General features: G+C 30.1%; 2 protein-coding genes across 2 annotated transcripts; both read right to left on the minus strand.

Annotated features, from left to right (window-relative positions):
• Window positions 1-4,820: 4,820 nt before the first annotated feature.
• LOC114176976 lies at window positions 4,821-6,070 on the minus strand. Its single transcript, XM_028062180.1, has one exon. The coding sequence runs from the start codon at window positions 5,939-5,941 to the stop codon at window positions 5,018-5,020; it is 924 nt and encodes a 307-aa protein (XP_027917981.1). The 5' UTR covers window positions 5,942-6,070; the 3' UTR covers window positions 4,821-5,017.
• A 4,366-nt stretch (window positions 6,071-10,436) lies between these two features.
• Window positions 10,437-11,663, minus strand: LOC114177047. The gene has a single exon (XM_028062275.1). It carries the CDS (start codon window positions 11,441-11,443, stop codon window positions 10,571-10,573), a length of 873 nt encoding a protein of 290 aa, XP_027918076.1. The 5' UTR covers window positions 11,444-11,663; the 3' UTR covers window positions 10,437-10,570.
• Window positions 11,664-12,800: the final 1,137 nt, after the last annotated feature.

Raw genomic sequence — 12,800 nt, forward strand, 5'->3', positions numbered from 1 at the left:
TTCACAAATTTGATCAACAAAATTTTCACTTTTAATTACCGATAAAAATATTTGTCAGTAATGAATTCAATATATTAGAGTTTTTATTACCAAGATAATTTTTTATCACTAATTTTGAATTTTTATTATCATTGAATATTTTTGTCGATAAAATGGGTATCATAGTTCTTGCTTTAAACTTTGATTATTTTGTGGTAAATATTATTGGTAATTGAATTTTTTAAAAATTCTTTGGTAAAATCATTTATAATATTTTTTTCTAAAGTAATCAGTAATTGATTTTTTATTTATTTCTTAGTAATTTCATCTATAAAATATGTTAATTTTGCACCAAATTCAACAAAATACTGTTGTAAATTAACATATTTTGTTGTTCACAATGTAGAAGGCTTCTAAATTGTATAACTCTTGCCAATACTAAAGATGAATATGTGATCACATATTTTGCCCAAATCCTCACGTATTTGATTTTGACAACAAAGAAGGACAATAATATATCATGTTCATAGGTTTTGCATCTTCTTATACATATTGCAAGAACTTATCAACTCCCTTTTCATAGTTTTCACTAGCATGACATGCATTCATCTAGCTTCAATCCATAGCTACGTTTGTAACAAATTTCATAATTCTCACATTTTTTTATTTTTACAAGGTAAGACCCTACCCATTTAGAAAAACATTTTCCATAATTCTCTAACACGTACATGAAGTAATATATCATTATAAATTTAATAAAATTTTACATCAATCTTTGAAATACACAAAAATGAAAATGGTCACGCATGACCATTGGAGAACAACACAAAATAGTTTGAGTCGAAATTTTATCAAATTTGTTAATGACAGATCTTGATCAAAAAGTTTGAAGGAGTCAAAATATTACACTTAAAATTTATATATTTAACCATTGTCACTAATATAACAAAATTATATATATTTAATATTGAAATATCCTTGTATGTTTCTCTTTATAGAACTGTGATGTTGTATGAGATATAGAACCCATTTTAAATATTTTTTTTAATTTCATTCCTTTCCGTCATTGGATACTCTTATATTTGAGAACATTTTTCGGGTATATGTTCCAAACAATTAATATGAATCTCCCACCTACAATTCTTTGAATATTAAGAAATAGGTAAAGAAGTATTCTTAATATCATACTTGAAAATAAGTAAAGAAGTAAATTTGTCTTAGTTTTTATCTTCACATATATCTTCATTTTTTTCACTTTAACAAAAATTAATCTATTATTTTATTTCTCATAAATATATACCTATTTAAAAAAGAAAAGTTTAAGACTAAAAATAATTTATCAAAATTTAATCGAAAATTGAGACACAAAATTATTATAAGAAAAATACATGATAATCAAGTCAAAACTAAAAATGGTTATGAAAAAACATATAGTACATAATTTTTTCTTCTACATTCATAAAAAATAAATATACAAAAGACTTATAAGATGAAAATAAAAATATTAACTATTAAACTAATATTTTACTATCAAGAGATAAAAAAATATCTTTTTTATCTTTAGGAAAGGAAGAGAACAAATGAAAAAATGAGAGTAGAAAGAACGAATTTGTGTCTAATTTTTTTCTTTTAAAACAAAAAAAAAGATATGTAAGAGTGAAAGATAAATAGAATAATTGAGAAACTTAGAAGAATGAGAGAGAACATAAAAAATATCTCAATAATATTTTTATTCTTTATTATATTTAATTTTATAGTTTATTATTTATTAACATTAAATATTATATTTTATCAAAAAATTATTTAATTTAATTTCCATAAATATAATATATTTTTTTTTAAATTTAAAAACTTTAGAAATAATTTTAAAAAAATTTAAAAACTTCAGAAATATACTTTTTAAAAAATTTAAAAATTTTGGGGGACCATGGTCCCCTCAAGACATACAAAGATCCATCCCTATTTATGGATATACTTATAATATACACATATTAACAAATTATAAAAAATAATTTTTACAAACTATCCAATGGAAAAATTCAAAGTTAACATAAACTATCAATATTTAATCATTCGCACGTAATCTCAAACAAGAAATATGGTTTACTCAAAGTCTACATCTAAAATTAAAATTTAAAAACTTAACAAATCTTAATATCAACTAGCATATTAATTTCACTATATTTTCTAAATTTTTACAGCATAAACTATATGTATACTAATAAACTAGTTTTAAGACATTAAATCATAAAATTTTTGAACAATGCATATAAAAACTATCAATTTTTAAAATATAAACTACAATCTATACTAGTGAACTATTTTTAAGACATTCAACCATAAAATTTTTTAATAAACAAACTATCAATCATAACACATACTCAATGTTAGGTTTATCAAGGGAGAGGTTTATCGAGAATATACAACACCAATGAGACCTGAGTCCAATCATCACTCTCAACCCAAAATCTTAGAAGGCAATGAGTTTATGGGTCTTTATCCTTATATAGTGTTTCACTTTCTCATTTCTAACCAATGTGAGACTTAGACTCACACTTGGATTCCTAATAATCTCCCCCTCAAAGGGTGAGTCCCTTCAACCACATTATTGGTACACTCCTCCTCCAGCGGAAGCATTCCCAACCACGAGTACTCATCTTCTGCCTTTTCTGTATATTTGTTCTTCTTAATAGGACACGCTTACCTAGAATCCTTGCCAAGAAGACTTTTGATACAAGGACCATATTGCACTCGTCTGAGCCGGTTTTAACCATCGGCTTTGATACCACTTGTTGTATCTTTCGAGAGAGGATCACCAGGGACATACAACAACACCAATGAGCATGAGCCAACCCACATATAAGGGATTGACATCACTCTTAACCCAAAACCTTAAGACGAAGGGTTTATAGACCTTGACTCTCCCTCCAGCGGAAGCATTCCCAACCACAAGTAAGACTTTCGATACAAGGACTATACTACACTCGTTTGAGCCAGTTTTGACCATCGGCTCTAATACCCCTTGTTAGGTTTATTGAGAGAGAGGTTTACCGAGGAGATACAACACCAATGAAACCTGAGTCCAACTACATAAAACATTAACACCACTCTCAACCTAATACCTTAAGGCAATAGGTTGATGAGTCTTTATCCTTATATAATGCTCTACTTTTTCATTTCTAATCAATGTGAAACTTAGACTCAATTTAAATTCCTAACATTCAATACAACCAAGAGAGACATTCGTGCATAGAGATGAGTTCCCTAAAAACAATTGCATTACAGTGTATATATATATATATATATATATATATATATATATATATATAAAAGGAGTACGAACTAACCTCAATGCAAAAAATAATTAGAGAAAAGGTTGTTTCATGAGAAAACCACCACTGAAGCATAAATAACCGCTTCTCTTTGTCACCAATGTCGGCCTCAAAATGTAGAACTTCATTGCAGGAGTAGAAAATCTAAGTCGCAACAACAATGTTCAGGCAGTGACAAGTGAGGAAGAAAGGCCTAATTTTGAAATTTAAAGTAGATTTATATTGAACGTGAGACTATCAGACATAAAAATGTATTTATTTCTTACCATTATAGGTCTGACGTAATTTAAGTCGATGTAAGGCCTCTTTCATGTGTAATTATTATAGGCCTGACATAAAATTGATTAATTTATTTACAAAAATACCATTCCATTTTTTATGTCCGTTATTTTGTTGCTTAATTATCATTTTGGTGTTTGGTTGAGAAATTTTAAGTAGATTCTCACTGAGTTTTTTTGTTTTAATTGAATTCCAAATTTTGTTATTATTTTGGACTTTGATATTTTGCGGTAAAATCGATTAATAATTAAATGCTTTTAGAATCTATTGTTAAATTTGTCAGTATTGATTTATTTTTTTAATTTATTGGTAAAGTCTGAGTAATTGATTTCTTTTAAAATTAATTAGTAATGAAATTTTGTTTATAAATTTGTTAGTAATTTTGTCACTAAAATAGGTGTAAAATTTTTTCATCAAATTTAATTAAATATTTGTTATAAATTTATAGGATGAATTATAGTATTATTGCCCTTATTTCTAAGTTTGATGGTGTTCAACACATTAAGAAAGTTCATCTCATCACATTTGCAAATTTATATATTTTTTTCAAAACTAATATTATATATATATATATATATATATATATATATATATATATATATATATATATATATATATATATTAGTATTTACATTACAAAGTTTGGTTATAATATTGGCGGTCATGTGTAGCTTTTGCTCATTGGAGTCTTAATACACTAGGACAAATGCTGTATATATAACAACCTATTTGAATCGCTAGATGAGTTCAAACTACAAATAGCTGATGCCTTGCATTGTCTATCCGTGCTAATTTCATTTACTTCACCAAGATTTCATATTGCAGTGGTTGAATTACTCACTATTATCAAATAATTGAATATCTAGTCTTATAATTATATAGTTTAGGAGTTCATGAAAGTTCCATATTTAAAATAAATTTAGAAAAGAAAAAAGACTCACAAGAATTCTAAATTTAAAAAGTTGTGATGATTTTATATAAACGAATTCATTACTCATTAATACTGAATTATATCATGTGTCGCTTTAAAAAACTTAATCATTAACCTTTATAAAAGTAAAAGTATTGGATGAGTAAGTTACTCCTATTACATCAAACAACCCAACATATGTAGAATTTTAAGGAGATACAACTTAATCTCACATCTTACTTTAATTGCCTCCTTTCCCAACCACGAGTCTATCTTCAAACGTTCAAGGCCAGAGCATCATTGAAAATGTCCCAAAGAAAAAAAAAAAATTAAGAGATGTTTAGCATTGTGGTAAAAGGATAGAAGATGTGAAAGAAAAACAAGCAGAATGTACAGTTACATATTTAACAACTCTATTTGTACACATGGCAAATTTCACAAACTCTCTGCTATGCATCACATAACAAGGCCTAATTGAGCCAGAGTTTTTTACTACACATGCCTGCTATACCATCCCCTAAGGAGAAAATATATTCAGAAAAGATACTCTAGTATTAATCAGCCGCTTAAACAAGCATTCCAATCCATTTTCAATTCCTTCAATGGCAATCACCAAAGCTTCCAACCTTCCATGTGCAGATTGAATCTTCTCAGCCTCAGCATCTCTGCTCAGATTGTCCACAATCAAATCCACCTTTTCCAATTCATTTATATTTTCCTCATGATTGTTGTAAGCAAACACCCCCTTCTGCATCAATCTTGACACAAAAGCCCACTTATTAGCCTTTAGTTTCAAGATTGGTGAAGAAAGAAACACAACAAGAGTCTGAAAGATGGAGCTTGTGATCCAATTAGCTTCTCTTAGCACTCTTACCACTGCAGAAAGGTGGTCATTAAGATCCAATGGAAGAGAAGCCCCAGATAACTCATCATCCATCTGCTTCAACAAAAGCAGAGATTTTGTGCACTCTTTCCTCATGTTCCTTCTGAGTTTCCAATATGTAGAAAGATGGTTCTCCATGTCACAATCACCAACCCTTCTTCTGATTGCAGACTGAAGTTCCTCAACACTTCCTTTCATTAACAGAATTGCATCCCTTGTTATGCCCAATAGGTCCAAGAATCTTACTGGGCAATCTAGCATCTCGTTCACCCATTTCTCATTCTGGTGTTGCCCTAGTGCTTGTTGGGTCAATGGCAATCTCAAAAGATCTTCAATGCACTTGTACAATTCTGAAAGACCAGATAAACCACAGCAAATTGTTTCTACCTTTGATGTTGATGACGATGATGATGATGATGATGATGCCTCCAATGATTTAAGCTTGCTCAACTCCTCTTCACTTCTAGCTGTGCTTGGATGTGATCTTGTTGGCAAACTAATGGATCTAACACCATACTTGCTGCTAGAATGCTTTGGAGAAAACGTAGCCCTTTTCATCTTAAAGGGTTCCCAACATGAAAATCAGACTCAGTGCTATATAATACACCCCTATGGATACTTCTAGACATTAGAAAGCAGAGAGAGAAGTCCACAAGTTTATTATAGACCCTGATGCCATTTCATAGAAAAATGGATTCCCTAAGGTTCTATGTAGTGTTTGGTTTTTCTGTGACGTAGTTATGCTGTCACGTTTTCGTCATCAAACCAAAGTAGTAGCCATCCATATTTTAAATGAAACACCTTTATAATTATATCACATGGGATAGGCATCTCCCACCTTCCCATTACTCTGAATTCGAATCTCCGTAAGTTATTTTCCTTGTTCGGTCAGTAATTTTTTCTAGGAATTGTAGCAGAATTGGTTACAATCTGTGTCTGATTAATAGTTCGCATGTGAGTTTTTACCGACAGTGATTAATGTTCTGGTTCTGGTTCTAGTCAATAATTGTGAGTGTGCATTAAATCTACTATTAAAAAATAAACAAACACTACCACGTTCAGGAAAACAAAAGGAACACATGGGATAGGTATGTTTCTCATAATTTGGGTGGGTCGTGTGTGAAGAAGAGACGAAAAGGACCAAACCCTGTGCTTCAATGAATCTAAGAAAAAGCCACCGCCAATGGCACGGTACATACTCTTTTATTATGTTCATGAAGGTCGGTTACATTTAAAGCTTCTCTTCCAAAGTTCCTTGAACCTTAACTCGCGTAACTAAAATGGCAAAAAATAAGGATCATTTTCACCGGCCGAACACGTACGTTGTTACCAGTGTTCTTTCTATGGATCACGACCAGCCAAAGTTTGAATTCGGTGTACTACTCTAGGATTCTGTATTTTGCATTATTGTTCTTATGTGTAAGGAGTAGTCTCTTTCAAAAGATCATACACAATAGATATTTTGCGCGAATGAATTGAATCAATTACTAAAAAAAGCTTTGTTCTTTAGCTTTATTCCTCTTAAATATTATGAGGGTAACATAATTCGTACTTTAATATGGTACACGTTGCTACCAAGTTCTAATCTTCCATACTTTGCCGGCCTTAAACCTAATATTTCTGTTTTAAGTGATTTTAGAAAATTAATTGCCGTCCAATTGGATGTGACAAGAAGATTTTCAAACGTATTTGATAAACTAATATCGTGTTTAGAGTATAGTTTGTTGAGTATGATTTTGTTTGACTCATAATATCATAAACTCCAAGTTAATTACATTAAAACATATATATGATTACATAAAAAATTTGATAGACTTACTTGTGGGTGAAATTGAACTTACGCATCTAGAATGAGAAATATGTAAGAGTGAATTAGGATGATGGGTGAAAATCAAGAAATCACAATATTGATTTGTTGTACAAATCACGATTTCTTTTGATTCCAGATTCTTTTCTTGCTTCCCAAAGATATGGCTGAACTATACAACTTTTGACCTTAGACAATGACTTTTTCAATGGTTTTGTGGTCCACGTTGTTACATTAAGCATTATTTAATTCAAGGGATGCTTTATATTACTTCAAAAAAAGTTTGAGAACAAAATAAAAGGCGTGCCTTGGAACACATTACGTCAATTTCGAAGATAACAACAAACGTATATCATAATTCCTAGAATTTATTAAGAGAAATGAATAGGAATGGTACGTATCTTTTGTTTAAGAAAATGTTTTCTATTTTAATTTTGATTACGAATATGTGAATTTGTTTTCTATTGTTTTGAGTTTTTTTTTTTAAATTTATTTGTGGTGACTTTAATTCATTTTTTAACTACATAGTGTAAACATATTATAAATATATTTGAAGTCATTTCACAGAGAATATATCTACCATGGGCTTAGGTCCATGGATGAAAATCCAGAAACTAGATTCTAAAATATCTATTACCCAAAAAACATGGCCTATTTTTTAATTGAAGACTTCGAGAATGGCCTTTTTTGTGATGATTTAGGCTAGGCTTTTGAGTTCATATTTGTTACATCAAGCATTATTTAATCTAAAGGCGTGCTTTAAATTAAAAAGAAAAGAACAAACAAAGGTGTGGTTTGAAACAAATAATGTCTTCGCTTCTGTAACTCTGGACAGATTTATAATTCAGATATTGCACTTTTGGGATTGAGAGGAAGATATAAATTATACTTAGGACGTCCACACACCAAAAATTTTAAAAAATAAAGAAAAATTATATTTTATTTTATTTTTTTATAAAATTAATTTAAATAAAAATTTTCGTCAAAAGACATATATATTAATAAGCAATATATTTTTATTCTTGAGAACGATAAATCTAAACAAAATCAAATTTCAAATTTAAATTTTTATATAAATTTATTTTATAAAAAACAAAAGGGCAATTAGACCTAACTTGGTGTCACCCCTAATGAAATATTAAAATAAACGAGAATTTATTCAATTACTTTAATTTACTCGTGATATTAGTCAATCTAAACTGCTTAAATAAATTTATTCACACCTTCGAAATAGCTGGAAAAAAAAAATCCACACCCTCTATCACAAAAATGAATAAAACGATAGCCGAAAACAATCAGCAAAGAGAAGTTAGATGGATAAGAAAAAATAATAACAAACATATAAATAAAATCTTCAAAGAAGAGTTAGATGGATAAGAAAGAATAATAGAGAACAAATATATTAATACTTAATGTAGTTCAATTAAAGCTTTAACAAAATTTTAATTGATGTTCATAAAAGAAATTCATTATTACATATATTATAACTTAAAGTTTCTCGTTTAATAAATTTTATATTACCTATTACAATTTTTTATTATCCAGTTAAACTCACAACTTTCACTTAGCCAAACTGTTAATACGGTGTTTTATTTATTAAAAAATAACTATCAAACGTAAAATGTGTTTGGAAGAATGTCCTTGCAAATCGATTCGAATAGATGAAGAGTTAGACATAGTTGCTTTAAATTTATTATTTTAAATTTAATTTTAAAAACCATCCAAATAATTTATCAATATAATTTTTGATTATCAAAATCAATTCTAAACGTTTATAATATGAAATCAAACATGCACGAAGACAAGAACTGATCAAAATAGATAATTTTTGAGTAATAGTTTGCATTACATCACCAAAGCATCATTTCAGAAAATAATTTTAATTTGTATATTTACAAGCTATAAATCTAAATCAATTATATATATATATATATATATATATATATATATATATGATAAAGTATATAAAAAAGATAAATTATTGTTTATGTAATAGTTTGTTTAACAAAAATAGAACTTGTCATTTAATATAATGACTTTAAAAAAATAAAGTTGTCATTTAAGTGACACCATTAATTAAAAAGAAAAAAAGAAACTGTGACTTTTTTAATATTAAAAAAATCAACAATAATGTTGGGTGATTACTTCTTCAAAATCATATTATTAATCCAATAACAGCTTATTCAAATTCGTAATTCTTTTAAAAAAGTTATTCAGATCGATAAATTCGCTTAAAAATTACACCATCTTAATACAAACGCTGTATTTCTCCTCACCGTGTCAAAATATCTTATAATTTTGACTTTAATCATTCCCCATTATAAAAATATGTCCCGAATAAATAAAAATAAGATTAAACAATACAATAAAAATTTATTGTTGTTAAAAATTAAATAAAATTAGTGCTGATGTAATTATTCTATTGTGAATTTTGTTTACTAAGACGTTGTGTTGTCTTAGCTAGGCTTATGTATAATGCTGACCAAAAGAAAATATGTATCATAATCTTTTATTCGAATTTTGAACTTCATAGATGATATAGATGTTCAAATAGACTTATAAAAAGATGAATAACTATGAAACAACCTATTGATTGATTGATCTGATAAATTTAGAAGATTTAAACAATGGAGTTGTATTATATCCCTTCCCTTCGTCATGGAGTTGATTGTGCCAAAAAGAACAAGAAGCGTTATTTTCGGAGGCTACCATTACCACAAAAACCCCTCTCTATCTGTGCATTAACACTTCTTTTTAAGTCAAAGTTAGGTTATTAAATTCTTGGGCTATATTCTTTAGTTTAGAATGAGTATGCTAATTTGACAAAATCTCAACCTTTTATCAATGCTTGTCTAAATCATGAGGTGGACAATGTGCTTGAGAATGTTTTCTATTGTAACTGTGGTTAATTTGTGGGGATAGACCATTTGCTTGACATAATGCGTCAATGAGAAAGAAAAAGTAGATGAAAGATGTTTAATCCCGCACTGTATCTTTGACCTAGTTTAGAGATTAGTCCCTTTTTCAAAAAAATGAGTAAATTTAAACAAAAAGTACTAGTAGTGGGGTGAAAATAAACGGTTTCAAAAACTAGCAGATTTCCCTTCATTCTGCATATGAATTACTAACTGTCCCTCTAATTTTTTTATGAAAATACTTTTTAAGCAAAGCTATGGATGGACAAATCATATTAATTATCTAAAGATGAACAAAAAGAAGATAAATAGAAGGCATAGAATATGCAGAAAATAAGTAACAGAAATCATTGTATTACTTCTGGATTGTATACATATACAAATCATGTACAAATCATTCCTTAGCATACTCCTAAAATTTGTATGCATATTAGGATTTGTAGAAAAATTGGTACTGAAAGTACCCTACTGAGAGATTATATTGAGAAGGGAAGCTCTGGTTTTAATCAAGCGCCTAAAAACACTCTCCAAGCCATTCTCAACACTTTCAATGGCATTCTCCAAAGCCTCCAATCTTTCATGCGCTACCCGAATGCTCTCATCATGAGCACCTTCATTTAGAAGAGTGCTCAAAGCCATATCCACACAACACAACTCATTCTCATTCTCTGAGTTCTCCTCAGACGGTTTTACCCCCTTGTGCATCAGTTTTGCCACCAGCAACCATTTCGTTCCCTTCGATTTCGACGAAGACACGGTCAAGAATGACAAAATAGATTGGAACACCGACAAGTTTATCACAATGACTTCCCTCAGCACTCTAGTCACAGAAGCAAGGTGGTGATCAAGATCCAAAAGTGGGGACACCCCAAACTTGGAATCCATATGCTTCAATGATGTGATCAACTTGTTCACATTCTTCTTCATCTTCTTAGCGAAGAATTTGTACTCAGCCACACTCGTTTCAACACTTGAATCTCCTTTTCTTCTTCGAAGGGCAGAGTGAAGGGCTTGGACATTTTCCTTGATCTGCAACAAGGTGTCCCTTGTGATGCCACACATATCCAAAATTCTCATAGAACCATCCAACACTTCTTCCACACATTTGTCACCTTTGTGGAGAGAAATCACTTGTTGGGTGGATGACATGTTGAGAAGATCATCCAAAGCAAGGTACAGTTCTTGAAGCAAGGACAGGCCATTCTGAATGGACTCTAAAGAGGGTGTCGATTTTCCTTCCCAAGTCTTTAGCTTGCTCAGCTCCTCCTCCACTCTAATGGTGCTAGGGTGAGATCTAGAAGGTAAACTAATTGAGCGAATATGGTACTTATTTGCCATTTTTCTCTTCTTTGAAGCTTAATTTTGGTATGTTCTTGCTAAGTCCTTGACTCTCTTTATATAGGGTCTATCCCCAATTAATTCTAGAGGTAGAAACAACCAAGGGAAAAAAAACGCAGCACAAATCACCTTGTTTAACGTGTGGGGCATGTGGTACACGCATGGGTTTCCCTTAGATTTCGGTTAACAAGTCACATCTATAGCCGACATTGTTCTCTATAATATACAATAATAGTGTGATATTATGTGCAGTGAAATGGGTTCGAGTCTTGAGGTGTATACCTGGCTTGTTCTCCTTGTATTTATAAACAGAAATCTTTATTAGTCATCACTTACTTTGCCTCCTCTCATGCCACAATAACTCGTAGCTTTCTAATATAAAACTGGTATCCTCTGCTTGGGTTGTCTCAAATATCAGAAGCTTGAGCTGCGAAAGCAGATTATTAAACAAATGTGATGGTAGAGTTTTGAGATCCGCAAAAGTTTGGTTTGAGTTTTAGATAACCAACCCTTTTAAAATTCCAAGAACAATGGTGTATTTAGTGTTTAATATTGTGTGCACGAGTGGCATGGATTCCTTGTACATGTCCACACTTTGGTTTTAACCACGCTTTGCTTAACACTGCATTGCTCATCCGAAAAAGAATCTTCTTACTTTTTTTTTTAACCTCGGTTTTGTTGCGAAGTGTTGGGGTACGTGAAGAGGGACGCGTATCTTGCTGAGAAGATTGACGCGTGTTCATATAATTGGTGGTATTGTACGAAAGATACACAGATGCCCCGTTAGGACTTTGCCATGTGCCTTTGCTTATTCATTCGTGTACGAACCTAACTTAATTATGTGACTCTTCTATTATCAAGATATTATATTTTTTATTTCATTTTATTTTATTAAATATTTCTTTTTATAATTAGGTTGTCCTTTTTTCTTTATATTATAGAACTTTGTATCTCATATATTAAACAAATTTTTAATAAATTAGTATCAAAGTTTTTATTTGGTTGTTTTTCATTGAACACTTTTCATGGATATTTATGGATATTTTGCTCTTTCATAGCTTATATATATTTAACATGGTATCAAATTTAAGTTGTCTTCCACATCTTCTTTTTTCTTGTTGATTTCTTGTCATAGCAAATCCTACTTCATCTAGTTCTCCCACAAACCTCGTGAACCCTAACTCATGTTCTGATCATCTCACAAATCCCGAAAATCCCCTATTTCTTCACCCCGTTGGGAATTATCTTCGAACTTCTCATAGAGTGAAAAGCAGACCTCGATACTTAGATCTATTATAGTGGTGTTGCTTCCACTTCATGATCTAATTTTTTCACACCTTATTTGTTTCTTATGATA

Source organism: Vigna unguiculata, chromosome 3 (genome assembly GCF_004118075.2).
Source record: "Vigna unguiculata cultivar IT97K-499-35 chromosome 3, ASM411807v1, whole genome shotgun sequence".
Lineage (NCBI taxonomy): Eukaryota > Viridiplantae > Streptophyta > Magnoliopsida > Fabales > Fabaceae > Vigna > Vigna unguiculata.